Source organism: Acartia tonsa, chromosome 11, assembly GCF_053477335.1.
Source record: "Acartia tonsa isolate MP-2025a chromosome 11, ASM5347733v1, whole genome shotgun sequence".
Lineage (NCBI taxonomy): Eukaryota > Metazoa > Arthropoda > Copepoda > Calanoida > Acartiidae > Acartia > Acartia tonsa.
In genome coordinates, this window is record NC_137270.1 from 48,876,864 (window position 1) to 48,902,603 (window position 25,740).

Here is a 25,740-nt window from a genome sequence, read left to right on the forward strand (position 1 = left end):
GCCATACTGGAAACAAGGTTTAAATATCCATATTCTTGCAAGGATCTTAAGGGATAAGACAATGATAACAAACAAAATTTTTCCATTCTTTAGACTAAAATCATTGGTGGAAACGTTTGGACTCTGGAAGTTTGTACAAACCTATCAATATTTAATAAAAAGTACCCAAAGTTTTTAACCCAACAAATGACAGGACGTATATATAAAACTTTGGGTACAAATACAATTTAAGGGTAGGAATACTTTATTATTGAATTTTGATTGGTTGCTTCAAACTAACAATAGTTGAAATATTTTTGGTTTACAGGATCAAACCCTATGAACTCAGGGAGCTAAAGGGATAAGACAATGACAAATGAATAGATTTACATCCCCAATGATGATACACAAAATTACTTCTTTCTTAGATAACAATTAGTGGTTGAAACTTTTTGACACTTAACTTAATTAAAACTGAGAGAAAGATCCCACAGTTCTTAAGGCAAACAAAAATAATAAAATGTTATTATAAAACTTTGGGGACTACTGTAATAAACAGCTCAATGTCTCTTCCCTCCCTGCTATGAACCCGAAAGTATTACCTTTGACAGTATCAATCAAATCTATATTCTCTATAACTTAATGAACCAACCAATCAAAACTAAGTGAAAGTCCCCAAGGTTATTAGGCTAACAAATAAGAAACCATATTATAAAACTTTGGGGTCTACTATAATAAACAGAAAATATTACCTTTGACAACATCTATCAATTCTATATTCTCTATAACTTCATGATTATTGATTTCTTCTGTATTTTCGATATTATCTTTATTCAAATTTTCTTCTATGGGTTTATTTCCATCTAAAATGATAATTGAGAAAATTAAGCCTAAAAGTTAAAGCAATAACAGGATAAATTTTTAATATTGTGCTTTGTCGACCTAGAAATCCTCATTTAATAAATAAAGGACAATTTTAACAGAGTTTGCTAACAAAAATCTAAAAATACGGATTATTAGGGATCTAATGAAATATGACAATGGCCGATAAATTGATGTGATCCCAAATAATGGTACACAATATTAACACTTTTGTAGAGTACAATTAGTGGTTGGACACTCAACTTAAAGTACCAAACAATACAATAATTCATGAAATAGTCCCTAAAGTTGTTATTATAAAACTTTTGGAACTATTGTAATAAACAGCTCAATGTCCTCTCCCTTCCAGCGGATTATGCTATCAATTATTCCTTATAGCCTAGGAATTCTTCATTGAAGATTAGGCCGATAGGACAATTCTAACAAGAATAAAAATATGTGTTTACCTTTTATTGATGTATTTCTAAAATTGTTCTCTTGGATTTCTTGAAAATTTTGACTTTCTTCACAATTTTGAACAGAATTTTTATTGTCACCTTCTATTTCATTTTATTGCTGTACTTTTTTTATTTTCAAAAGCGAAGCTCTTCTATAATTTGCACTGGTCCGTCCGTACATCTGTCCGTAGCGTAGCAACTCTATAATAGTTACCAGAAAGTCCGTACGTCCATTAATTTTTATGTGATATAATTATCCTATTCAACAAAGCATCTCATTAATCAAGTTATGAAATTGAAGCTTTACAGAGTGTCTCAAAGAATTAACCATGTGACGTCATAAAAATGAGGGATAATCCATCTCTTAATTAGGGGTTTCTTCTCACTTCTTCTCTCATCCCTCATTTTTATGACGTCACATGGCTTTTTTTTTTTTTTTAAACAGATTTCCTAAAATATATGTATGACCTTAAACAGTACCCTGTTTTTAACCAGTTTTAAACAAATTTACTTACTATTTTGTTTAGACTTATAGATAATATTCTGCCTATTCAGATCTGACACTCGACAGGTGTTAATGTCCGTTTGTCCTACCATTTTTAGAGCTTTGCTTTTATGGGTGGTGTCATCCTTGTTTAATAAAACAAAACAAAATGCTGTACATATGGACCCAATTGTAAATTTTTTTCTACAGGCAATTTCTTTTGGTAGGTAGGAGGTAGCCTCCACCAAAATAGTTATAAACCATCCCATGACCTATGAGAAGCTATATTGTAAAGAAGAACATAGACAGACAGACAACCTCTTACTTTTATATGAAGTATAAAGTAAGTGAAGTACCGCAATAATAACCTATTTGATTATCAAGCTTGTGACTGATTAAAGAATTCTGATCTTGGTCATTTGCCTCACTTAGTTCAGATCTGAGTTTTAAGGATAATGAGATTGATTTAAACGAGCAATTAATATAAATAGATAAAAGCTAAAGTATCTTATTCTGTATTAGTAATTTATAGCATCATATTATAAACAACTTTCCGTGGATATAAAAACTGATTTTAATCTTATTTAATCTTTTACATTTTCATTTTAGTAGAAAACTGTATGACTGAGCACCGGTTCTAATACACCGTATTTTTTGTGCTTTGCTAACTATGAATGTTGTCATCCTAAGCACATGTTTTTTAGTACATACATTCCAACAATATATAAAATGTGTTGTAATCATAATTAACAATCAATAGCTCTTTATCCTTGCCTCTGGTCACATGGATTTGATTGATCATGATAATCACAAGGAGATATTTGCTCTTGATGATCACAGGCAATTTGATAATGTTGATCATCAAAACAAGTTTCTTGGTGATCAGGAGGATCTTGATGATCACATGACCTTTGGTGTTGTTCATAAGGATCAGAAGGAGATTTTTGATCTTGTTGGACAAAGCAAGAATCTTCTTGATGGTGGTCACAAGGAGAACTTGGTTCATCATGATGATCACATAGACTTTGTTGCTGATGACACTGAGGACTTTCTTCATAATCATGATCACAAGGAGTGATCATCTGCTGTTCATGATGATGACAGGAAGAACAATGATCATGATCATCACATGGAGGAGATCTTGGATGATCACATTGAGATGTTGTTGCACATTGGTGGTGAATATTTTGGTCGGAATGTTTGCTTGACAGTGATTGATGGACCTTGCAAGATACTTCACTCAACTGAGCAATATGGTTCTACATTACAAATGAATAAAAAAAAACTTTAAGCTAGACAATCCTGGTCTGATTTTCTGTACTGAATGATCTCACAAACCACTAAACCGATATGGTTCTCTTTGAAACTAAAACAAATTCAACCACCCAACCTCCACCTCAGTAGCCCCTAGTCATAAATAAACTAATCAAACTCTTCTACCTACCCAACAACATAAAATACTTAAACTAATTGATTTTTAGCTAGTATATGATCAACTAGCTGCTACGCTACTAGAGGCCTCTAGAGGCACGTAAAATGTTTTCTTTTTAATCTATGTTAAGATCAGTAGTTCATTAAAATATCTGCTTAGTGGCCCTTTATGTTTAAATATTTTTTAGGTGATTTCTATTGGGAGAAGAGTTATACCCTACCACCCAAATACCTATAAACCTTCCCAAGCTACATTGTAAGGGAGAACCATATCAGTTCAGAAGTTAGCAAGATCCTTTTCCCTTAATTTGAAAATAATCAAAATTTTCTGTTTACTTTTATTGTCCAAATTTAATTGGTGTAATGTAGAACTTCCTTGGAGGAATGGTTTGATATGTGTTCATGTTCACTTGCACAATTATCATGGTCATCATTGGAGTTAGAAATCTCTTTTTCATTTTCTTAATTGGTTTATATTTACTAACATTTTGTTGTCTAAAAATGCCCTAACACCATTTATTACTGAAAATTAGTTTGAAATACCCATTCTTAATCTGGCAACAATCCAAATAAATATAATTTTTGAGAAAATTAAGTTCTGGTTCAATTTTCATCCCATAGGAGTTCCAACAGAATAATGATAAGAAAAGCAAATATTATTATTTATAGATTATGAACAATTTTGCTTTTAAAAGTTTTTCTTAAAACAACTCCTTAAGTGAGTTAATCAATGGACATTTTTATAAGTTCCTTTGCTAAGGTCATGCAAATTCAACAATCATTAAATCAACTATAGAGTTGTTTATTAATAACTTTAAAAAATGAATGTTTGGTTTTCTTGTCATGGATAAGTTTAAGCTCCAGCCTCCAAGTGAATGAAATTTGAACTTAAATTATTCAATTTGGTCTAGTTAAGATTGGGCTTTTCAAACAAAATTTTTATAGCATTAAACTGTGTATATGTAAGTTTGTCCAACAATTATAACCATTGGACCTAATGGTTCTTTATTTTGTACAATGTAAATAAATATACCCTGAGTTTGTGTATTAGTATTGCTATCAAATTGATACAGGTATAAAACTATTGTAACCATTGGACCTAATGGTTCTTTATCTTGTTCAAGCTAAGTAAATATACCCTGAGTTTGTGTATTAGTATTGCTATCAAATTTATTATGTATAAAACTATTGTAACCATTGGACCTAATAGTTCTTTATCTTGTTCAATCTAAGTAAATATACCCTGAGTTTGTGTATTAGTATTGCTATCAAATTTATTATGTATAAAACTATTGTAACCATTGAACCTAATGGTTCTTTATCTTGTTCAATCTAAGTAAATATACCCTGAGTTTGTGTGTTAGTATTGCTATCAAATTGTTTAGGTATAAATCTATTGTAACCATTGGACCTAATGGTTCTTTATCTTGTTCGAGCTAAGTAAATATACCCTGAGTTTGTGTATTAGTATTGCTATCAAATTGATTAGATATAAAACTATTGTAACCATTGGACCTAATGGTTCTTTATCTTGTTCAAGCTAAGTAAATATACCCTGAGTTTGTGTATTAGTATTGCTATCAAATTGATTAGATATAAAACTATTGTAACCATTGGACCTAATGGTTCTTTATCTTGTTCAAGCTAAGTAAATATACCCTGAGTTTGTGTATTAGTATTGCTATCAAATTGATTAGATATAAAACTATTGTAACCATTGGACCTAATGGTTCTTTATCTTGTTCAAGCTAAGTAAATATACCCTGAGTTTGTGTATTAGTATTGCTATCAAATTGATTATATATAAAACTATTGTAACCATTGGACCTAATGGTTCTTTATCTTGTATTAGTGTTGATATCAAATTGATTAGATATAAAACTATTGTAACCATTGGACCTAATGGTTCTTTATCTTGTTCAAGCTAAGTAAATATACCCTGAGTTTGTGTATTAGTATTGCTATCAAATTGATTAGATATAAAACTATTGTAACCATTGGACCTAATGGTTCTTTATCTTGTTCAAGCTAAGTAAATATACCCTGAGTTTGTGTATTAGTATTGCTATCAAATTTATTATGTATAAAACTATTGTAACCATTGGACCTAATAGTTCTTTATCTTGTTCAATCTAAGTAAATATACCCTGAGTTTGTGTATTAGTATTGCTATCAAATTTATTATGTATAAAACTATTGTAACCATTGAACCTAATGGTTCTTTATCTTGTTCAATCTAAGTAAATATACCCTGAGTTTGTGTGTTAGTATTGCTATCAAATTGTTTAGGTATAAAACTATTGTAACCATTGGACCTAATGGTTCTTTATCTTGTTCGAGCTAAGTAAATATACCCTGAGTTTGTGTATTAGTATTGCTATCAAATTGATTAGATATAAAACTATTGTAACCATTGGACCTAATGGTTCTTTATCTTGTTCAAGCTAAGTAAATATACCCTGAGTTTGTGTATTAGTATTGCTATCAAATTGATTAGATATAAAACTATTGTAACCATTGGACCTAATGGTTCTTTATCTTGTTCAAGCTAAGTAAATATACCCTGAGTTTGTGTATTAGTATTGCTATCAAATTGATTAGATATAAAACTATTGTAACCATTGGACCTAATGGTTCTTTATCTTGTTCAAGCTAAGTAAATATACCCTGAGTTTGTGTATTAGTATTGCTATCAAATTGATTATATATAAAACTATTGTAACCATTGGACCTAATGGTTCTTTATCTTGTTCAAGCTAAGTAAATATACCCTGAGTTTGTGTATTAGTATTGCTATCAAATTGATTAGATATAAAACTATTGTAACCATTGGACCTAATGGTTCTTTATCTTGTTCAAGCTAAGTAAATATACCCTGAGTTTGTGTATTAGTATTGCTATCAAATTCATTATGTATAAAACTATTGTAACCATTGGACCTAAAGGTTCTTTATCTTGTTCAAGCTAAGTAAATATACCCTGAGTTTGTGTATTAGTATTGATATCAAATTTATTATGTATAAAACTATTGTAACCATTGGACCTAATGGTTCTTTATCTTGTTCAAGCTAAGTAAATATACCCTGAGTTTGTGTATTAGTATTGCTATCAAATTGATTATATATAAAACTATTGTAACCATTGGACCTAATGGTTCTTTATCTTGTTCGAGCTAAGTAAATATACCCTGAGTTTGTGTATTAGTATTGCTATCAAATTGATTAGATATAAAACTATTGTAACCATTGGACCTAATGGTTCTTTATCTTGTTCAAGCTAAGTAAATATACCCTGAGTTTGTGTATTAGTATTGCTATCAAATTGATTATATATAAAACTATTGTAACCATTGGACCTAATGGTTCTTTATCTTGTTCGAGCTAAGTAAATATACCCTGAGTTTGTGTATTAGTATTGCTATCAAATTGATTAGATATAAAACTATTGTAACCATTGGACCTAATGGTTCTTTATCTTGTTCAAGCTAAGTAAATATACCCTGAGTTTGTGTATTAGTATTGATATCAAATTTATTATGTATAAAACTATTGTAACCATTGGACCTAAAGGTTCTTTATCTTGTTCAAGCTAAGTAAATATACCCTGAGTTTGTGTATTAGTATTGCTATCAAATTGATTAGATATAAAACTATTGTAACCATTGGACCTAATGGTTCTTTATCTTGTTCAAGCTAAGTAAATATACCCTGAGTTTGTGTATTAGTATTGATATCAAATTTATTATGTATAAAACTATTGTAACCATTGGACCTAATGGTTCTTTATCTTGTTCAATCTAAGTAAATATACCCTGAGTTTGTGTGTTAGTATTGCTATCAAATTGATTAGATATAAAACTATTGTAACCATTGGACCTAATGGTTCTTTATCTTGTTCAATCTAAGTAAATATACCCTGAGTTTGTGTATTAGTATTGCTATCAAATTTATTATGTATAAAACTATTGTAACCATTGGACCTAATGGTTCTTTATCTTGTTCAAGCTAAGTAAATATACCCTGAGTTTGTGTATTAGTATTGCTATCAAATTGATTAGATATAAAACTATTGTAACCATTGGACCTAATGGTTCTTTATCTTGTTCAATCTAAGTAAATATACCCTGAGTTTGTGTATTAGTATTGCTATCAAATTTATTATGTATAAAACTATTGTAACCATTGGACCTAATGGTTCTTTATCTTGTTCAAGCTAAGTAAATATACCCTGAGTTTGTGTATTAGTATTGCTATCAAATTTGATTAGGTATAAAACTATTGTAACCATTGGACCTAATGGTTCTTTATCTTGTTCAAGCTAAGTAAATATACCATGACTGTGTGTGTTAGTATTGCTATCAAATTTATTATGTATAAAACTAATGTAACTATTGGACCTAATAGTTCTTTATCTTGTTCAATCTAAGTAAATATACCCTGAGTTTGTGTATTAGTATTGCTATCAAATTGATTAGATATAAAACTATTGTAACCATTGGACCTAATGGTTCTTTATCTTGTTCAAGCTAAGTAAATATACCCTGAGTTTGTGTATTAGTATTGCTATCAAATTGATTAGATATAAAACTATTGTAACCATTGGACCTAATGGTTCTTTATCTTGTTCAAGCTAAGTAAATATACCCTGAGTTTGTGTATTAGTATTGATATCAAATTTATTATGTATAAAACTATTGTAACCATTGGACCTAAAGGTTCTTTATCTTGTTCAAGCTAAGTAAATATACCCTGAGTTTGTGTATTAGTATTGCTATCAAATTGATTAGATATAAAACTATTGTAACCATTGGACCTAATGGTTCTTTATCTTGTTCAAGCTAAGTAAATATACCCTGAGTTTGTGTATTAGTATTGATATCAAATTTATTATGTATAAAACTATTGTAACCATTGGACCTAATGGTTCTTTATCTTGTTCAATCTAAGTAAATATACCCTGAGTTTGTGTGTTAGTATTGCTATCAAATTGATTAGATATAAAACTATTGTAACCATTGGACCTAATGGTTCTTTATCTTGTTCAATCTAAGTAAATATACCCTGAGTTTGTGTATTAGAAATGCTATCAAATTTATTATGTATAAAACTATTGTAACCATTGGACCTAATGGTTCTTTATCTTGTTCAAGCTAAGTAAATATACCCTGAGTTTGTGTATTAGTATTGCTATCAAATTGATTAGATATAAAACTATTGTAACCATTGGACCTAATGGTTCTTTATCTTGTTCAATCTAAGTAAATATACCCTGAGTTTGTGTATTAGTATTGCTATCAAATTTATTATGTATAAAACTATTGTAACCATTGGACCTAATGGTTCTTTATCTTGTTCAAGCTAAGTAAATATACCCTGAGTTTGTGTATTAGTATTGCTATCAAATTTGATTAGGTATAAAACTATTGTAACCATTGGACCTAATGGTTCTTTATCTTGTTCAAGCTAAGTAAATATACCCTGAGTTTGTGTATTAGTATTGCTATCAAATTTGATTAGGTATAAAACTATTGTAACCATTGGACCTAATGGTTCTTTATCTTGTTCAAGCTAAGTAAATATACCATGACTGTGTGTGTTAGTATTGCTATCAAATTTATTATGTATAAAACTAATGTAACTATTGGACCTAATAGTTCTTTATCTTGTTCAAGCTAAGTAAATATACCCTGAGTTTGTGTATTAGTATTGCTATCAAATTTATTATGTATAAAACTAATGTAACTATTGGACCTAATGGTTCTTTATCTTGTATTAGTGTTGATATCAAATTTATTAGGTATAAAACTATTGTAACCATTGGACCTAATGGTTCTTTATTCTTGTTGAAGCTAAGTAAATATACCCTGTTTGTGTATTAGTATTGCTATCAAATTCATTATGTATAAAACTATTGTAACCATTGGACCTAATGGTTCTTTATCTTGTCCAATCTAAGTAAATATACCCTGAGTTTGTGTGTTAGTATTGCTATCAAATTCATTATGTATAAAACTATTGTAACCATTGGACCTAATGGTTCTTTATCTTATTCAAGCTAAGTAAATATACCCTGAGTTTGTGTGTTAGTATTGCTATCAAATTCATTATGTTTAAAACTATTGTAACCATTGGACCTAATGGTTCTTTATCTTGTTCAAGCTAAGTAAATATACCCTGAGTTTGTGTATTAGTATTGCTATCAAATTGATTAGATATAAAACTATTGTAACCATTGGACCTAATGGTTCTTTATCTTGTTCAAGCTAAGTAAATATACCATGACTGTGTGTGTTAGTATTGCTATCAAATTGATTAGATATAAAACTATTGTAACCATTGGACCTAATGGTTCTTTATCTTGTCCAATCTAAGTAAATATACCCTGAGTTTGTGTGTTAGTATTGCTATCAAATTCATTATGTATAAAGCTTCCATCTTGAGTTTCATTCTCCTGAAATAGTTTTCAGAATTTTAAATAATTTGCTTTTTACTCCCAGAGAGGGGACAATGGGCTGTTTATTACACTAGTACCCAAAGTCTTTGGGACTTTAGTGAATTTTGAATGGTTGGTTAATTAAGATGATCGCTTGAATGTTACTACCACTAATATTTAATTTACAGAAGGGGTAATTTTGTGTATCATCATCATAGATGTACAACAATTTATCCGCCATTGTCTTATCCCTTTAGATCCCAGTTTAATTTTACACCAGCACACAAAAAAAAATGCACTCCTAAAATGAGGGAAAAAATTGTATGGTGGTGTGTAAAATCCAATATAATTCTAAAAATGCTGGTTTACAAAAGTCAAGAATTTTAGATAAATGAATTGATAGAAGGAAAAAAAACTGCTCTTTAGGTAAAAATTCACTAAAAGTGTCCAAGTCATCATTTTTACATTTAGAATGTCTCTATAGAATCTTGGGATAAGAATTAGTTGTAAATATTTCCTTTACAATTTATATTCACTATCATAACAATCTCTAAATTTGCACAATTAGAGAGGTATTACAACTGAGTAATTCAAGAAAATACTCCAGCACAAGCTAGATATAGGAAGAGACATATTGGAATACACAAATATAAAGTAAAATGACCTAAAGAAACATCCCGATTTTCAAAAGGTTTTTCTTTATGAAACTTAAATGTAAAGTAGATGTCCAGCTCTCCCCTTACTTCAAGTGCCCCTAGAGGCATCAAGGAGACATAGCCGCTAGTATATATACTTATATTATTTCAAAATGTTGAAAAGTTTAAAAAAGCATTCCAATATTACCCCCAGTAAAGCAGAGAAGGCCAAAACAGGGTATTGGCACACTATGCTTTACCTGATCCAAAAAGACACTTACTGGACTGTCCTCAAACATGAGAGGTGGTGAGACCAGGTTAGGACCAATGGGAGATATTAATTCTTCACTCTGCGGATTGGTAACACTCATCACCTTAGAATGAATGGGTCGAATGGATCTTGGACATAGTAGCTTCGGACAAAGTAGCCTCAGACAAAGTAGCTTCCAGACAAAATAGCTTCATGGACAAAGTAGCCTCAGGACATTTACCTTTATTAACAGTGGAGGCTACTGTCCTTAGAAGGCTACTTTGTTACTTTGTCTGGAAGCTTCTTTGTCCGAGGCTGCTTTGCCAAAGATGCGGTCAAATGCAGTTCATGAAAAAATGTTCCTGGTAACGAATATATAAAAAAATCTGTTAACTTTAAATAGTGCTAATGGCCAAACTGTGGAACCCATAAAATTTGCTTCCACAGAATTCTAACCAACAAAAGAAGGCCTACAAATAATCTGGAATAGGTATTAAAAAAAAGCACAGTTATCTCGCATCAGTGCACATTAATGCGCAAAAAAGACTTATTTTATGCGTTTTTTCTTCAGTGAAGCTTTCCCTGTGCATCATCAAAGTTTTATAATAACATTTTTTATTTGTTGACTTTAATCTTTGTGGACTTTAATGAATTTTGGCAAAGTAAATTGAGTGTTCATTTTGTGTTAATTTTGTACAAATCATTGAGGATGTAGATCAATTTATCGTCAATTGTCTTATCAATTTAGATCCCTGGTTTCATGATCACCTGACAAGACAAGAAACAGTCAGCTATATCAGCTGTGACACACACACATACAACACACAGACACACACTACACACACACAAACATACACACACAAACACACATACACACACAAACACACACACTCACACTCATGATTACCTGACAAGACAGGCAACAGTCAGCAATGTCAGCTGTGACAGCTTCATCCTTGCTGTTTTGAGTAGCAGTTGTTTTGTAGCCAGCAGCTGCATCATGCTTGTAGCAGTCAACAGCTGCTGTATTAATGGAAGACAGTTTGTTGTTTGTTGAGCAGATATTTTCATGGGGGTATTCAGTAGTTGTGTCTGGATTTTTTTTATAGTTTTAATTAAAAGAAAAGGAATTAGTTCAAACTGATTTTAAAGTGTTCTTATGCCTCAATATAAGGAACTTGGAAATGAGTCACAAATAATCATAACTATGTGATTCAAGGACCTCAAAACTTAGGTATTACAATGGTGGATAGACTATATAGAATCATATTATAGATAATATACCTTGAATATAAAATTAAAAACCATAAAATTGAATTGGGCACACGGGCCTTTGGGGCTACCAAAACTGGTTTTAATCTTATAATTTTTAATTTTTATATCTGCGGAAAGTTATATAGGATACAAGGTGGTGAATAACAGTTAGATATTTCATGGGTAAAGCTGGTACTCAAAATCCTTATAATAAAGTAACAGGATGTCTGTCTGTCTTTTTACAAAAGGATCTCACTAACCACAGAAAGATATGGGTAGCTCATAGGTTCTAGGTAGATTTATAACTATATTGGAGGAGGGTACAACCACCCTCCCAAGAGAAATCGCCCCTATACAAAATTAAAGGGGCGTAGCAGCAAGTAATTAATATTTCTATGATCACAAAAATATCAGATGTGATCGACTAAGGCAAACATCAGGCTGCCAGAGAGAGGGGGGTCACTGGGCTGTTTATTACACTAGTCCCAAAAAATTATATAATAACATTTTCTTATTGGTTGGCTAAACAACTATAGGGACTTTTGAATGAAATTTGATTGGATGCTTTATTAAGTTGAGTATTCAAACGTTTCAACTAATAATTTTACACTACAGAATGGGTAATTTTGTGTATCATCATTGGGGATGTATATCAATTTATTGGCCATTGTCTTATCCCTTTAGATCCCTATGAGGCTTCACTAAAACATAATTAAAACTTTGCCTAAAGTAGAATGCACCGGACATTGTCTTTCTTGATAATCTTGTATGCTGGCAGGAATTGGGTTAGGCAAGGATATGGGGCTTGGCAGGTGGTCTTGGTCCCAGGTATGGCAGGGGCAAGAGGAGTCATGGATCTAACAGATTATCCCATATTATATAGAGGAAATAGATAACTGTTTATTATACTAGTCCCCAAAGATGTATAATAACGTTTTCTTACTAGTTGATCAAATTTTGATTGGTTGGTTCATAAAGTTGGGTGTCTAACTAATTCAAATCTACAAAAGATGTGATTTTGTGTATAATCATTAGGTATGTACATAAATTTATTGGTCATTGTCTTATCCCTTTAGATCCCTGTGTAAGTCCACTATGATAGCATCTGGACGGATTTTAATCAAGAAGCAAAGACACTAGTCTAAAAGTATTCTAGCTACTTGGCAAATTCACCACTTTTCCCTAAATTTTCCACAAGATTATCTACATATTCACCCAATTCTGAAAAACTTACCAACAGCTGGCTTAAAATAACAAAAAACCCCTCTTTATTCCATCCAATTCAACTGGATAAACAAACTGACCAATAAATGAGGTCCATATAAGCAACAAGAAGTTTTCCCCTGTCAATATTTTCTTTATTCATTTAAACAACACTCAGTTTTGATTTTATTTACAACAGCTGATATTATATGGTAAAATCTGTGCCTGAGTATGGGGTTGAGCTTGATATTGCTGGCAATAATGATCATGTTCTGTCCCATGATGATTATGACAATGATAGGGCTCCCGACCTGTAAACGTAGAAGGATATGCGGAGGGTTCCCGACCTCTACGCATGGAGGGGTACTGTGAGGGCTCCTGACCTGTACATGTGGAGGAATACTGGGAGGGCTCCTGACTGGTATAGTGTGATGGGTCAGTGCTGGTCCAATGGGAGGGCTCCTGACTGGTACAGTAGGAGGGACCCCGACTAGTGCAGCGCGAGGCGTTGTTGCTGGTACAGTGGGAGGGATCCCGACTCGTGCCATGAGAGGGATCCTGACTGGTACATCTGGAGGGACCACGACTGGATTGATATGAGCTGTAATGATCAGGTTGGGTTGTGGTACAACAATCCTGAAACATTGGAAAATATAATTTTTTATCTTGCCTAACTTTTTTCAGGGAGATTTTAAAATTATGTAGGGCTTGAGGTACTAAAATTTAAGGTAAAAATATTTTCCCATATTGCTGCAAAACCAATTAATATCCGTTGGATTAGAACTGGTTATCAGTCATACTGAAAAACTATGTCTAGCATCTTATTATATTCAGTTTTCTGCAAATATAATAATGTACAATCATAAGATTAATCGTACATTTTATAACCGCGGATAGCTGTTTATTATACAATGCGAGAAATAACTGTTTATGATTATTTTTACCTGGCAAGACTGGCACACTGGATGTGACTTGTGATACTGAAGACCCTGATGATAATCTTGGTTCTCTTGTTCATCACAATCTGCACAGCCTTCACAATAACCTATGAAAGGAGATTATTTGGTTACTTCTCCACTGTTTTTTAGATTTTGATGTTAAGGAATGTCTATTGCCTAGTGATGAGTTATAATGAAATTATTTTTTTAATGGATATTGTGTTTATTCATATATGTTGTAATTAATATTGATTTCAAGTGATAATCTACAGAACCCAAGGGCATCATCCATTTGTAATGAGATGCAATACTCTAACCTATTCAAATCTATCAGCACCCGACTAGATGCACTACATGTAGAGCCATGGTTTAATTCTAAATTAATCTCAAGAAATTCATATTTTGATATCCATAATTCAAGTTTTCCTAGTTGACTCATCATTACCTTTCTTACCCTTAATAAGTACTATACTTAAATTAACCCTACCACATTAAAACTTTGGTAATAAAGTGTAAAGTGAATCTAAATTAAAACCCATGGTAAGCAGATATCTGCGGATAATCAAATTACCCTAAGCCCTAGTTTTCTGAATTCAGCAATTTGGAATTTTGCACCAATCTGTCTGTATATTTAAAGAAAACTATCCATTAAACCATTAAACATCAATTTGGTATTATCCTCTTAGGAAATTTTTCTCAAAATTTGTCAATTTTTATACCCCCCTCCCCAGAAAAACGGCCCCCTGGCCTGCCTAGCCCCGGGCGCTCGGCCCCCTAGCCTGCCTAGCCTAGGGCGCTCGGCCATATAACCTAACCTAGCCTAATCTAACCCAGTAATTTAGTTGGGGGGGGGAGGGGGGGGGGAGAAAAATTGAAAAAAATTGAAGAAAAAATTTCTAAGAGGATAATGCCATCAATTTATAAACTACTTCAGTTATCAAAATATCTATTACTATGATTATCAAGCTATCCAGAGCTGGATCTTTAAATCATTTAGTGCTGCCCACTGCCATAGCCAGTGCTGCCAATAAAACATGGATCTTTACATCAACATGCAGTGTTTCCCAGCTCACCACTGCCATTTTGAGTTAAAGATCTCCTATAAGGTGAGCCAATTTCAAAATCAGCTCACTAAAGAGATCAGCAGTGGCATCAGTGTGATTTAAAGATCTAGCTCTGCTATCTATCAGTCTGAGAACCTTGCTGACTGGCAGTGTATCTGTGACCAGGATTATTTATTGAAGGCAGAGAAACAGGCAACATACTTCCTCCAACATTTCCAGCTTCTGAACCTGAATAATTGTTTAGAAATATTGCTCATTTAAATCAAGTCTTAAAAAGCTTTTGGCATTTTGGCTGATATATTGTTTGAGTTATACACATGATATTTCAAAAAGACATGCTGAATTAATTCATATCGTGCTTTACTTTTAGAATTAATTCAAACAAGGACACACAGGCAAGGATTTGGGTATTAATAACCAACATCCTACAGTTAAAATAGTAAGTTTTAGTTCTGATGTTGCATTATCATACACTGTTGTAAAATAAGTTCACAACATAAACAATCATCTAAATCCTGTATCACTGAACATGAGAATACTTTAAAAACAGTAACAAGCCATTTTCACTCAATTTCATAGGGGGAGCATAGGCCGATGACAATTTGTCAGTGTTTCTGTACCAATGTGGCTTTTTATAGATATGGGATAGGGTTGTCAGCCCTAAGACCAATGATTGCAGTGTAAAGCATCCAGTTGCCCATCAGACAACCAACTCTTTGATTGCACGACCTTTGACTGAGAAGTCCAAACTGTGCATGGTAGTGAGTTGCTGCCTGTTTTGGGCCAAGACATTTTTAACATCTTTAGTTATGACGCGGTGTTGGACTGATATTCGAACCCATCACTTTCCTGACAACAAGCAGATGAGAATACTTTAGTGAGCATACATTATTAAAGATTTTTAAAACAAACCTCTTGAAAATTTTTATTGTTTTAAATTTTGTAATTCTTACCCTTTTGCATAGGATGGATAATTTGTCTGTTGGTCTGTCTGTTGTGGTTAGTGTGCATCAGGTTTGGCATTGATATGCAAACTACAGAGGTCATTCATTACCTTTAAATCAAACTACCCTTTACATTCCTAGAGGCCTCTAGAGGCACATAAATTAATTTTTTAATCTATGTTAAGATTAGCTGTTTATCAAAACAGCTAAAAGAATGCTGGGCTCGACAGTGATAGTTATATATTTTTTTGATTTTTGATTCCTCCCACAAAATAGATATAAACCTGTCCAGGACCTATGATAAGCTATGATGCAAAGTTGAAACATATCGGTTTAGTAGTTAGTGAGATCCTTCAGTACTTACAAACAGACAGAGATCCTTTAACTTTATTTTAAGGATAAATGGGAAAAGTCTGGTTTTTTTTATCAATGACCTTATTATTAGTAGGTCAAGAACAGAAATAGCATTAACAAATTATTTGGAACGGACAAACATAGAGCAAGAAAAATTAAGCATGGCTTCATGTAATTTTCTATTGCTTTGTGGTTTGATATTTATTAAAAAGAAGATGTTTATTAGTAGGGGGGTACCTTAGAGCAAATCCCATTTCACCATCAGCTATCTAGATATGCAATTGGAACAATGGCCATACAAACAACAAAAGTTGGATGTTGGGTAGATTTGCTACTTAAAAATCTAAAGTGAATCAAGTCACATCAAAATTTGTTAAAATTAAAAGTAATGAATTCCTTGTTGATTGGTTTGATGGCGTTGGTTGTTGGATTTGTGCAGAGTTTGTGTACATTCTGTACAGTATGTACGCGTACAACAGCTGTCAGGAAAGGGCTGGGTACAGCAAGGTTTGGCAGGGTAGTTTTCATTCTAAAATGAGAGTTAAATGTAGTCAGTAATAAGTAGATATGAATAAATAGATATCAATTTTTGCAGTTCCAACATATCCATGTACTAAATATCAGTTTACGACCAGTACAAATTGCATATGTACAGCAATTTTCAGTAAAGGGCTGGGTACATCAAGGTTTGGCAAGTTAGTTTTCATTCTATAAAGAAATTTAATGTAGTTATCTCTACTAAATATCAGTGTACAGTCAGTACATATTGTATATATACGACAATTTTCAGGAAAGGGCTGGTTATAGGAAGGTTTGGTAGGGTAGTTTTCATTCTAAAAAGAGAGTTAAATGTAGTCAGTTATAGATATGAATAAATAGATATCAATTATTGAAGAACCAACATATCTATGTACTAAATATCAGTGTACATTCTGTACAATATGTACGTGTACAACAGCTGTCAGGAAAGGGCTGGGTACAGCAAGGTTTGGTAGGGTAGTTTTCATTCTAAAAAGAGAGTTAAATGTAGCCAGTTATATATATGAATGAATAGATATCAATTCTTGAAGTACCAACATATCTATGTACTAAATAACAGTGTATGGCCAGTACAATATGTTCGTGTACATCAGCTATCAGGAAAGGGGTGGGTACATCAAGGTTTGGCAGGGAAGTTTTCATTATAAAAAGAGAGTTATATGTAGTCAGTTATATATACATATGAATAAAAGCAGCGGTTTTTCATAAAATTAAATTTGAAAATTTCAAGTTCAATTTTCAATCAGTCATAAAACCTCTCTATATATGATTTATTTAAGGCTGAATTTCCGTGACCTTAGCAAAGCAATTGATAAAAATGGCCATTGATTAACTCACTTCAGGAGTGGTTTTATGAAGAACTTTATGAAAGCAAAGTTGTTCAAAATTTTAAATAAATAATCTTTGCTTTTCTTGTCATGATTATGCGGTAACTCCTAGTGGGTGAAAATTGAACTTGAAATTTTCAAATTTAATTTTATGAAAAACCGCTGCTTTTTAGATTTTATTGAAAAGTGAAATGAAGTTACCTAACCTAGGGTAATAAAATGCACTATGTCCCAATTTAGGTTCTGACACAAAAGTCAAAGCACCTTCATTTGCACTGTGGCATACGTACAAAAATTTTCAGTTGAGGTTGCATAAATAAAGGTTTGACAGGATAATTTTCATTCTAAAATACAAGTATAGATGTATCATCTAGACAACTACCTGCCCAGAGTTGTGGAGACCCTTTTAATCTGCTAGCATATTGCTTATTGTTCTTTTATTTAAACATTTGTTGACCAACTGATGACAAAAAAATAGACTAAAACCAACCTTTACTTTAGCATCGCTGGCAACAAATTCTGAAATGGAGGAGATATCTGTGTCAGAATTATTTTCTTCTCTGTTCTCTGTAGTGGCTACTTCATTGTCTGTAGTAGCTACTTTGTTCTCAATATTCTTGACGTCAGCTTCTTTATGCAGTTGGTTAACATCCCGTTCTCTTGGAACTTCTTTATCTAAATAGATATAATACGTGAATATATTGATAGACAAAATTTAAAAGATTTAAACCAGTTTCTTTAGAACCAAGGGACCGATGACCTTGGCCGTATAACAAAACTGGTATTAATAATATGATTTTTATTTTAATATTCGTGGGAGAAATTTCTATAATACTGTATTATACATGCTTTTTTGGTATGGCTAAGAACCAGTTCAAATCCAGCAAATATAAATCTGTTTCAAAGCCATACAGGAATGATTAATATGACATTTATTTATGAGGCAAAATTAACTTCATAATATACCCCCCCCCCCAGCCCCCCTCCCCCAATAACTCAATTAAGAATAAATTATTAAGCACTTTTAAACCTGAAATTGTTGAAATTAATTTTACATTAGCTAACGTTGCAAAAAAAGTTGAATTAAAATTGAGTTTATCAATGGATATATAATACGTGGATATATTGCCAGGATAAAATTTGACCTCAATTTAGCTTGCTAATATGGACCTAATTGATGGGTTGAACTGGATTTATTTTATCCAACTAGGAGTATCCTTTTATTAGAGTAAAAGAAAATCTGGTGATACATCCAAGTAATTATATTTGGATTGGTTTATCAAACTAAATAATTAATTCATTGCCCAAAAAAGTACAGCACATATTTTTAAAAGCAAAGCTTTTCTATAATTAAGGTCTGTCCTTCTGTCTGTAACGGTTAGCTCTTTTCGTTAATTTCAACATGTTAGAATTGTCCTATCGATTTCAAACTTTGTGTTTTGATTTTTATTACAGTTAGGTACGAATTAGGAAACATAGCAACTCTGTAGTCGCCCCCCCCCCCCCTCCACAATTCCAAAATTTGTTTGTAAATAACCCAAAAAGGTACCAACTTTATTTTGGCCAATAAATAATAATAAAATCATAAGTGGAAAAGTTTAGACACTTGTCTCAAAGTTTGTTTTCAGCTTTGGTAACGGTCACAATTTACAGTCCAAAATCCCTTCCCTCTCTGACAAGACCTGACGTTGCAATTTTAATAAATAAATTAAATTGACCTCTTTATTTTTTGGGTACATATATAATTTAAATGATTTATCATCATTTTATACTTGGAACAAATTTTCGTCAATTATAAAAAAAAAAACTAGCGGCTTCCGAGTATGGAAATCATTAATCTTCTATTACCTACCCAGCTGAGAAAATTGTGAATGGGTTGCCAATTATCGCGAATAAATGGTGAATTTGCAAAACATGCAAAAAATTTTTATAGAAAATAGCTTAAAACCACCACAGGACCAGTTGGTATATTCTCTGAAGAGTAGAATCCAATCGGTTCAGTGGTTAGAGAGATCTTAAGGGACATACGGAGATCTTATGATACATTTTTTTATTCGTAGAAAACTGGAAATGATACAATATTAGACATAGTTTTTTCGTATGGATGAGAACCTGTTCTTCTCCACTGGATTCGAATGAGTATGAGAAATCAGTTTATCAAATATTCATCCATAATTTTTTGTTGTGATCCGCTACTTATAGATGTTGTCATCCTTGTTTAGTTTCAAATTATTGGTTGAAAAGATTAAACTTTAATAGTTTGTACAACTCAATCATTAAGTTTCAATTGAACAAAAGTGTTAAAGCCAACTTTGAGGATGAATATTTGATTATCGGCCATTGTGCCATTCATGTTTAACCTACCAGAAGGACTGTTAGAGAATATCTGTATAATACTTGAACTATCTCTTTCTTCCTCCAACTTCTGATTCAGTATTTTAGATTTTAGACAACTTATTATAATGTTTTTTTGAGGGAGGGTGGGGGGTTAATCAACTTCCATCAGACAACCAACCCTTTGGAAGTCTTAACTGTGCGCTGGTTTTGGGCCATGGCATTCCCTCTAATCTAACTATTTATGTCGCACATCTGACATAGCATTAGTAGAAACAGTTTTTAGTTATGACGCAGTGTCGGACCGAGATTCGAACCTATCAGTTCCCTACGATGAACGGATACGCTACTTGTTGAGCTATTGAGCCATGTTCGAGGGTTTTCCAAGGTGTGATACCTCTTTATAAACCTTCCATGGACTTATAAGAAGCTTCATTATAAAGGAGAACCATATCGGTACAACCGTTAGCAAAATCTTAAGCTAAACACAACAGACAGATCTACTTCCTTTTGATTTTAGATTAGGGTTGGGCCAGATACTTTTTTGGCCGGATACCGGATACCGGATATCCGGCTGATTTTAAATGCCGGATATCCGGTATCCGGCCGGATATCCGGCCAACGCCGGATATCCGGCAAATATCCGGTTATCCGGCCAAATTACCGGATATCCGGCCGGATAACCAGCTAAATTACCAGATATTAAAGTAGCAAAAAAAAATTTATTAATAAACTTTTGACATTTCATATATAAAATTTACATAAAGATAAACATATTCAAAAAATGTTCTTCTAGCTTCAATAATAAGAAAATTTAGGCCATTTAAAATTTTAAAAAGCAGAGATTTTTGGTGTAAAATATAAAAAAGTTATAGTCGGATATCCGGCCAGATAGTTTCAATATCCGGTATCCGGCCGGATATTGAAAATGACCGGATATCCGGCCACACCGGATATCCGGCCCAACCCTATTTTAGATAAGAATATTTTGCTTGATTTTTGTAAGTCCTTCAAGATCTCATAAACCACTGAACCGATTGAGTTGACTATTGTTAGGAAAGCTTTATATTGATCTCGGAATCGTTTGAAACTATTATTTACTAAATGTAAATCTTGAGATGGTTTAAGGCTGTTTATCTAACTCCTCAAAAGATTCAAAATAGCTGTTTGCAAGAATATATTAAAAAGACGAGTATTAGTTTGGTTCAGGCAAATTATCTAAAGTTGAAGCAGCTTATAGTGCCTATAAAAAAGACGTCGTACAATACAAATGACTAATGATAGGCCAGTATATACTTTACCATTAGCAAATTAAAATGTATACTGGCCTCTCATTGGTTAATAGTATTGTATGACATAACTTTTTTGTAGGCACTATAAGCTGCTTCCTAAAGTTTAATATTTTGTCTATAAAGGGGAAAACAACCGCAATGATTATTAATTTAGCCTATTTTTAATGGTTTTGGGGAAAGCCTAAACAAATTGTGATTGGTTTAAAATCTAATTTCCTGGTTACTGATTTCTTTTGTAGAACTTGAGGATGGAATTTTAGATACTGATTCTTTATCTCTTCTATAGGAAGATACTTTTATTCATCAATCTATCTATTTGTCAATGTATTTTCTAATCTATCTATTGATCCATTTATTAATCTATTGATACATTTATCAATCTATCTATTGACACATGTATTAGATGTATCTATGGATCTATCTATCAATCTATCTATTAACTTGTCCATCAATCTATATACCATACTATCTATTAATCTATCTTTTGCTCTATCTATTGATATATCTATATATCTAACTAACAATCTATCTATCAATTTATCTATCCCTTTATCTATCTACTGATCTATTTATTAATCTATTGATACATGTATCATTCTATACATCAATCTAGAGTCCCATCTAGCGATCAATCTATTGATTCACATGTTAATCCATCTATTAATCTATCAATTAATCTATCTATCAATTTATCTATTGGTCCATCTATCCTTCTATCTATTGATTCATTTATTGATTCATCTAACAATTCATCTATCAATCTTTCTGTCGATCTATCTATCTTCCAATCAATTCATCTACCAATTTATCTATTTACGTATCTATTGATTAATCTATTTGTATGTCTAACATTCTATCTATCAATCTATTTATATATCTAACAATATATCTATCAATCTATTAATCAATACATAAAAGTATCCATCTATTCCTAGCACTAGATGAGCTATATTGAGGCTCTGTAGTTGTCTTATCAGAGGAGCTTGTGCTTAGTCTCTTCTTAATAACATCTAAATATAAAGATAGATAAATTGATTAACAGATAGAGTTATAGATAGAAAGATTGATATAAATAGTTGAAGATAGAAAGATAGACTGTTAAATAGATGGCTGGATCTATTAACAAAGGGAATAGTAGCTTACACAAAATTCTGTTAAGTTGTGAGTAAGATTACAGTTAGATGTGCTTATTAGGTCAAACTGTTTTTAAATATGCTATGCATTTAGTCAACATTAAGAATAGTTAGACTTAATAAGCGCATTTGACTGGAAGCTTGCAATTTGTTTTGTATAGACAGAAAGAAGATGATTAAAGTCCCTCCACAGATTATGACGTCATACGATATAATAGCCAATGAGAGGCCAGTATACACTGTAATTGACCAATGGTAAAATTTAAGCTGGTTTCTCATTGGTTATTTTATCATATGACGTCATAATCTGTGGAGGGACTTTAATCATCTTCAGACAGAAAGATAGGTAGAATTAAAACTGTGTTTATGACAGTCAAATCACTGTGTTTCTGACAGTAGTAGTTGAATGTAATTTTGCTAGTTGTAGATTCGCCATGCACCCAATTAAATTGAATTAAATTAATATGGATTAATAGATTTTAGATTATTATAAATAAAATTGATGATATTTTATATTCAACTGATCAATCCCTAGCCAGAGAGAGACTGTTTATTACACTGGTCCCCAAAGTTTTATATAAACGTTTCCTATTCGTTGGCATAACAACTTTAGGGATTTTAGTGAATTTTGATTGATTCATTAAGCTGGTTGATTTATTCAGCCATTGTTTGTTAAGCGAACGAGTATGAAAACGTTTTGTAAAACTTTGAGGATTAGTGTAATAAACAACCCATTGTCCCCACTCTCTCTGATCTAGACAACTACGGAGCTGTTATAGACATGTAATAAAAGGTCCTTAGGAATCAACTTTGATCTGGTGCAAACTTTTTGATTACAAACTGTTGCTTTTCTTTTGTTCAAACTTATAGATATATATATCTATACAATGTATATTTGATATATAGATTGATTGATAGATATATAAATAGTTATATTTTAAGGTTAAACTTTCTAATTAAAAACTGTTGCATTCTTATATGTTTAAACTTATATATAGAATATATAAGAAGTTAACTCACAAACAAATTATGAGTTTAATGATTTATTAAGAAATCACCAATTGTTCTGAGCATAATTGCTCTCTTGAGATGTCAATGTAAAATAGATATATGAAATTATTACTTTAAAAGCACAACTTAAAAAAATGAAAAACTGTTGAAATAAAACTGCGGTTTCATTTATCAAAATTTCTATGCATAAAGATAGAAAGACAGACAGATAGAAAAATATATAGATAGATTATATGGACATATGTCATAGAAATATTAACTAAAAATCTCAGCTGTCTCTCTTGAATAGGAGCCGAGAAAATAATGTTTCTGCAATAGCGTTACAGATAGACTGAAGGACAGACAAAGTGAATTATAAAGTAGCTTCGCTACAAAAAATAAATACAGCTAAAATAGTAAGAAAAATGTATTATATAATACCTTTATTTAATTCCATATTATTATTTTCATTTTCAACAATTTCCTCTTTGCTGCAACTTGTTCTTGTTTCTATAATTCAAAATTTTAGTTTGGGTACCCAAAGCTTTAGTTTGGGTACCCAAAGTTTTAGTTTAGGTAACCAAAGTCTTAAATAGGGTACCCAAAGTTTTAGTTTGGGTACCCAAAGTTTTAGTTTGGATACCCAAAGTTTTTAGTTTTGGTATCCAAAGTTTTAGTTTGGATACCCAAAGTTTTAGTTTGGATACCCAAAGCTTTTAGTTTGGTACCCAAAGTTTTAGTTTGGTTACCCAAAGTTTTAGTTTGGGTACCCAAAGTTTTAGTTTGGGTACCCAAAGTTTTAGTTTGGGTACCCAAAGTTTTAGTTTGGGTATCCAAAGTTTTAGTTTTGATACCCAAAGTTTCAGTTTGGATACCCAAAGTTTCAGTTTGGATACCCAAAGTTTTAGTTTTTGTATCTAAAGTTTTAGTTTGGGTACCCAAAGTTTTAGTTTGGGTATCCAAAGTTTTAGTTTTGATACCCAAAGTTTTAGTTTTGATACCCAAAGTTTTAGTTTTGATACCCAAAGTTTCAGTTTGGATACCCAAAGTTTTAGTTTTTGTATCTAAAGTTTTAGTTTGGGTACCCAAAGTTTTAGTTTGAGTAACCAAAGATGATAAATTTTTACGTTCACACACTCTTTAAGGGATAAGACAATTGACGACAAATTGATTTATCCCCAATGATTTTTCCAATGATTACCATTTCTCTAGATAAAAATATTATATCATTAAAAGATTAGAACCTAGTTATTACAACTAAATAAAAGTACCCAAAGAATTAGATAAAGTGTTTTTAAAACTTTGAGTACTAGTTTAATTTACAGTCCAATATCCCCACCCTCCCGAGTAACGCCCTAATTATGGAAAAGCTTTGATATTATAGTTAGTTATCGCATCGTATTATAGACAGCATTCCGCGGATATCAAAATGAAAAATCAAAACTGTTATTATTTTAAGATTTATATTTTAATATTCGTGGAAACTTATCTGTAATACGATGCTATACATGATTTTTTAATATTGCTGACAATCGGTTCTAATCCAGCGGATATTAATCGTTTTTTTAAAGCCAGACAGGAAAAATATTACCTTTATTTTGGCTGTTCATATCACAGTTGTCTTTAGAAGAATTATTTTGTATGTTGTTATCGTCAACGTTGATTGGTTGATAATCATCACTGAAAACTGATTCACCATCTATGCATATTGAATTTTAATCTTTACTAGAGAGAGAGGTGACAATGGGCTGTTTATTACACTAGTCCCCAAAGTTTTATATAAACGTTTTCTTATTCGTTGGCTTAATAATTTTGGGGACTTTAGTGAATTTTAATTGGTTGATTTAATAGGTTGAGTGTTCCAACGTTTCAACCACTAATTTTGTTCTAAAGATGGGATAATTTGGTGTATGATCATTGGGGATGTACATCAATTTATCGGCCATTGTCTTATCCCCTAAGATCCCTGGGTTTAAGTTTAAGATTAAATTTCCTGGATCAAAATCTTGTCTTGCTGGTCCCGCCTCGCGGCTGAGGATCGAGCTGATGCTGCCGTAGCTGTCCACTGACATTTTAGTAGCAGCAGAAGCTGGCTTTTTGGCGGCTGTAGGCGTGGCAGTTTTAGCTGTTTTGGCAGCTAGAGGAACTAATAAAAATGCTTTCATTTTTAAAAAAATATAATGATAAATTAAAACATGCTTAATTTTAACACTATTTTTTTTATTATTAAGTCTTGAACGCCCCCCCTCCCTTCCTACGTTTCATCTATCTCATTTTTCTGTGTGAAAGAGCTATAGAGAGCTATTACTGAGTGACTTTTTAATTAGGGGTATGACA

At 32.0% G+C, this 25,740-nt stretch overlaps 3 protein-coding genes and 1 long non-coding RNA gene across 4 annotated transcripts in view; all 4 read right to left on the reverse strand.

Moving 5' to 3' along the window:
* LOC145331350 (uncharacterized) overlaps nucleotides 1-11,623 on the reverse strand; it is an 18,813-nt gene extending 7,190 nt beyond the window's left edge. The window contains exons 1-8 of the mRNA XM_080175968.1: nucleotides 11,438-11,623; nucleotides 10,562-10,654; nucleotides 9,594-9,663; nucleotides 3,586-3,674; nucleotides 2,557-3,041; nucleotides 2,151-2,221; nucleotides 1,308-1,400; nucleotides 732-842 (exon numbers count right to left, since the gene is read on the reverse strand). Coding sequence (XP_080032094.1) covers nucleotides 732-842; nucleotides 1,308-1,400; nucleotides 2,151-2,221; nucleotides 2,557-3,041; nucleotides 3,586-3,674; nucleotides 9,594-9,663; nucleotides 10,562-10,651 — 1,009 coding nt within the window. The 5' untranslated portion in view covers nucleotides 10,652-10,654; nucleotides 11,438-11,623. The remainder of the gene's footprint in view (nucleotides 1-731; nucleotides 843-1,307; nucleotides 1,401-2,150; nucleotides 2,222-2,556; nucleotides 3,042-3,585; nucleotides 3,675-9,593; nucleotides 9,664-10,561; nucleotides 10,655-11,437) is intronic.
* An 862-nt stretch (nucleotides 11,624-12,485) lies between these two features.
* LOC145331351 (uncharacterized) lies at nucleotides 12,486-16,036 on the reverse strand. Its single transcript, XM_080175969.1, has 5 exons — nucleotides 15,943-16,036; nucleotides 15,125-15,217; nucleotides 13,932-14,032; nucleotides 13,213-13,623; nucleotides 12,486-12,641 (listed from the first exon to the last, which is right to left on the reverse strand). Exons 1-5 carry the CDS (start codon nucleotides 16,034-16,036, stop codon nucleotides 12,486-12,488), a joined length of 855 nt encoding a protein of 284 aa, XP_080032095.1.
* Nucleotides 16,037-16,666: 630 nt separating this feature from the next.
* LOC145331352 (uncharacterized) lies at nucleotides 16,667-20,207 on the reverse strand. The gene is made up of 4 exons (XM_080175970.1): nucleotides 20,170-20,207; nucleotides 20,019-20,107; nucleotides 18,145-18,329; nucleotides 16,667-16,816 (listed from the first exon to the last, which is right to left on the reverse strand). The coding sequence occupies exons 1-4, from the start codon at nucleotides 20,205-20,207 to the stop codon at nucleotides 16,667-16,669; spliced, it is 462 nt and encodes a 153-aa protein (XP_080032096.1).
* Nucleotides 20,208-22,211: 2,004 nt separating this feature from the next.
* On the reverse strand, nucleotides 22,212-25,098 carry LOC145332243 (uncharacterized). The gene is made up of 3 exons (XR_013884103.1): nucleotides 24,995-25,098; nucleotides 23,845-23,913; nucleotides 22,212-22,290 (listed from the first exon to the last, which is right to left on the reverse strand). It is a non-coding gene; the product is annotated as an uncharacterized LOC145332243 (long non-coding RNA).
* Between the last annotated feature and the right edge of the window lie 642 nt (nucleotides 25,099-25,740).

Coding starts and splice junctions, on each gene's coding strand:
- LOC145331352 (XM_080175970.1), bottom strand. CDS start 20,207: ATGGCCCAAAACCAGCGCACAGTTAAGACTTCCAAAGG. Junction 20,108..20,169: donor ACAGTTAAGACTTCCAAAGG/GTTGGTTGTCTG, acceptor CATTATAATAAG/TTGTCTAAAATCTAAAATAC. Junction 16,817..18,144: donor CCAGCGATGCTAAAGTAAAG/GTTGGTTTTAGT, acceptor CTCTCATTTTAG/AATGAAAACTACCCTGCCAA.
- LOC145331351 (XM_080175969.1), bottom strand. CDS start 16,036: ATGACCTCTGTAGTTTGCATATCAATGCCAAACCTGATGCACACTAAC. Junction 15,218..15,942: donor TATCCATCCTATGCAAAAGG/GTAAGAATTACA, acceptor ACAATTATTCAG/GTTCAGAAGCTGGAAATGTT. Junction 13,624..13,931: donor CAGTGTGCCAGTCTTGCCAG/GTAAAAATAATC, acceptor CCAATGTTTCAG/GATTGTTGTACCACAACCCA.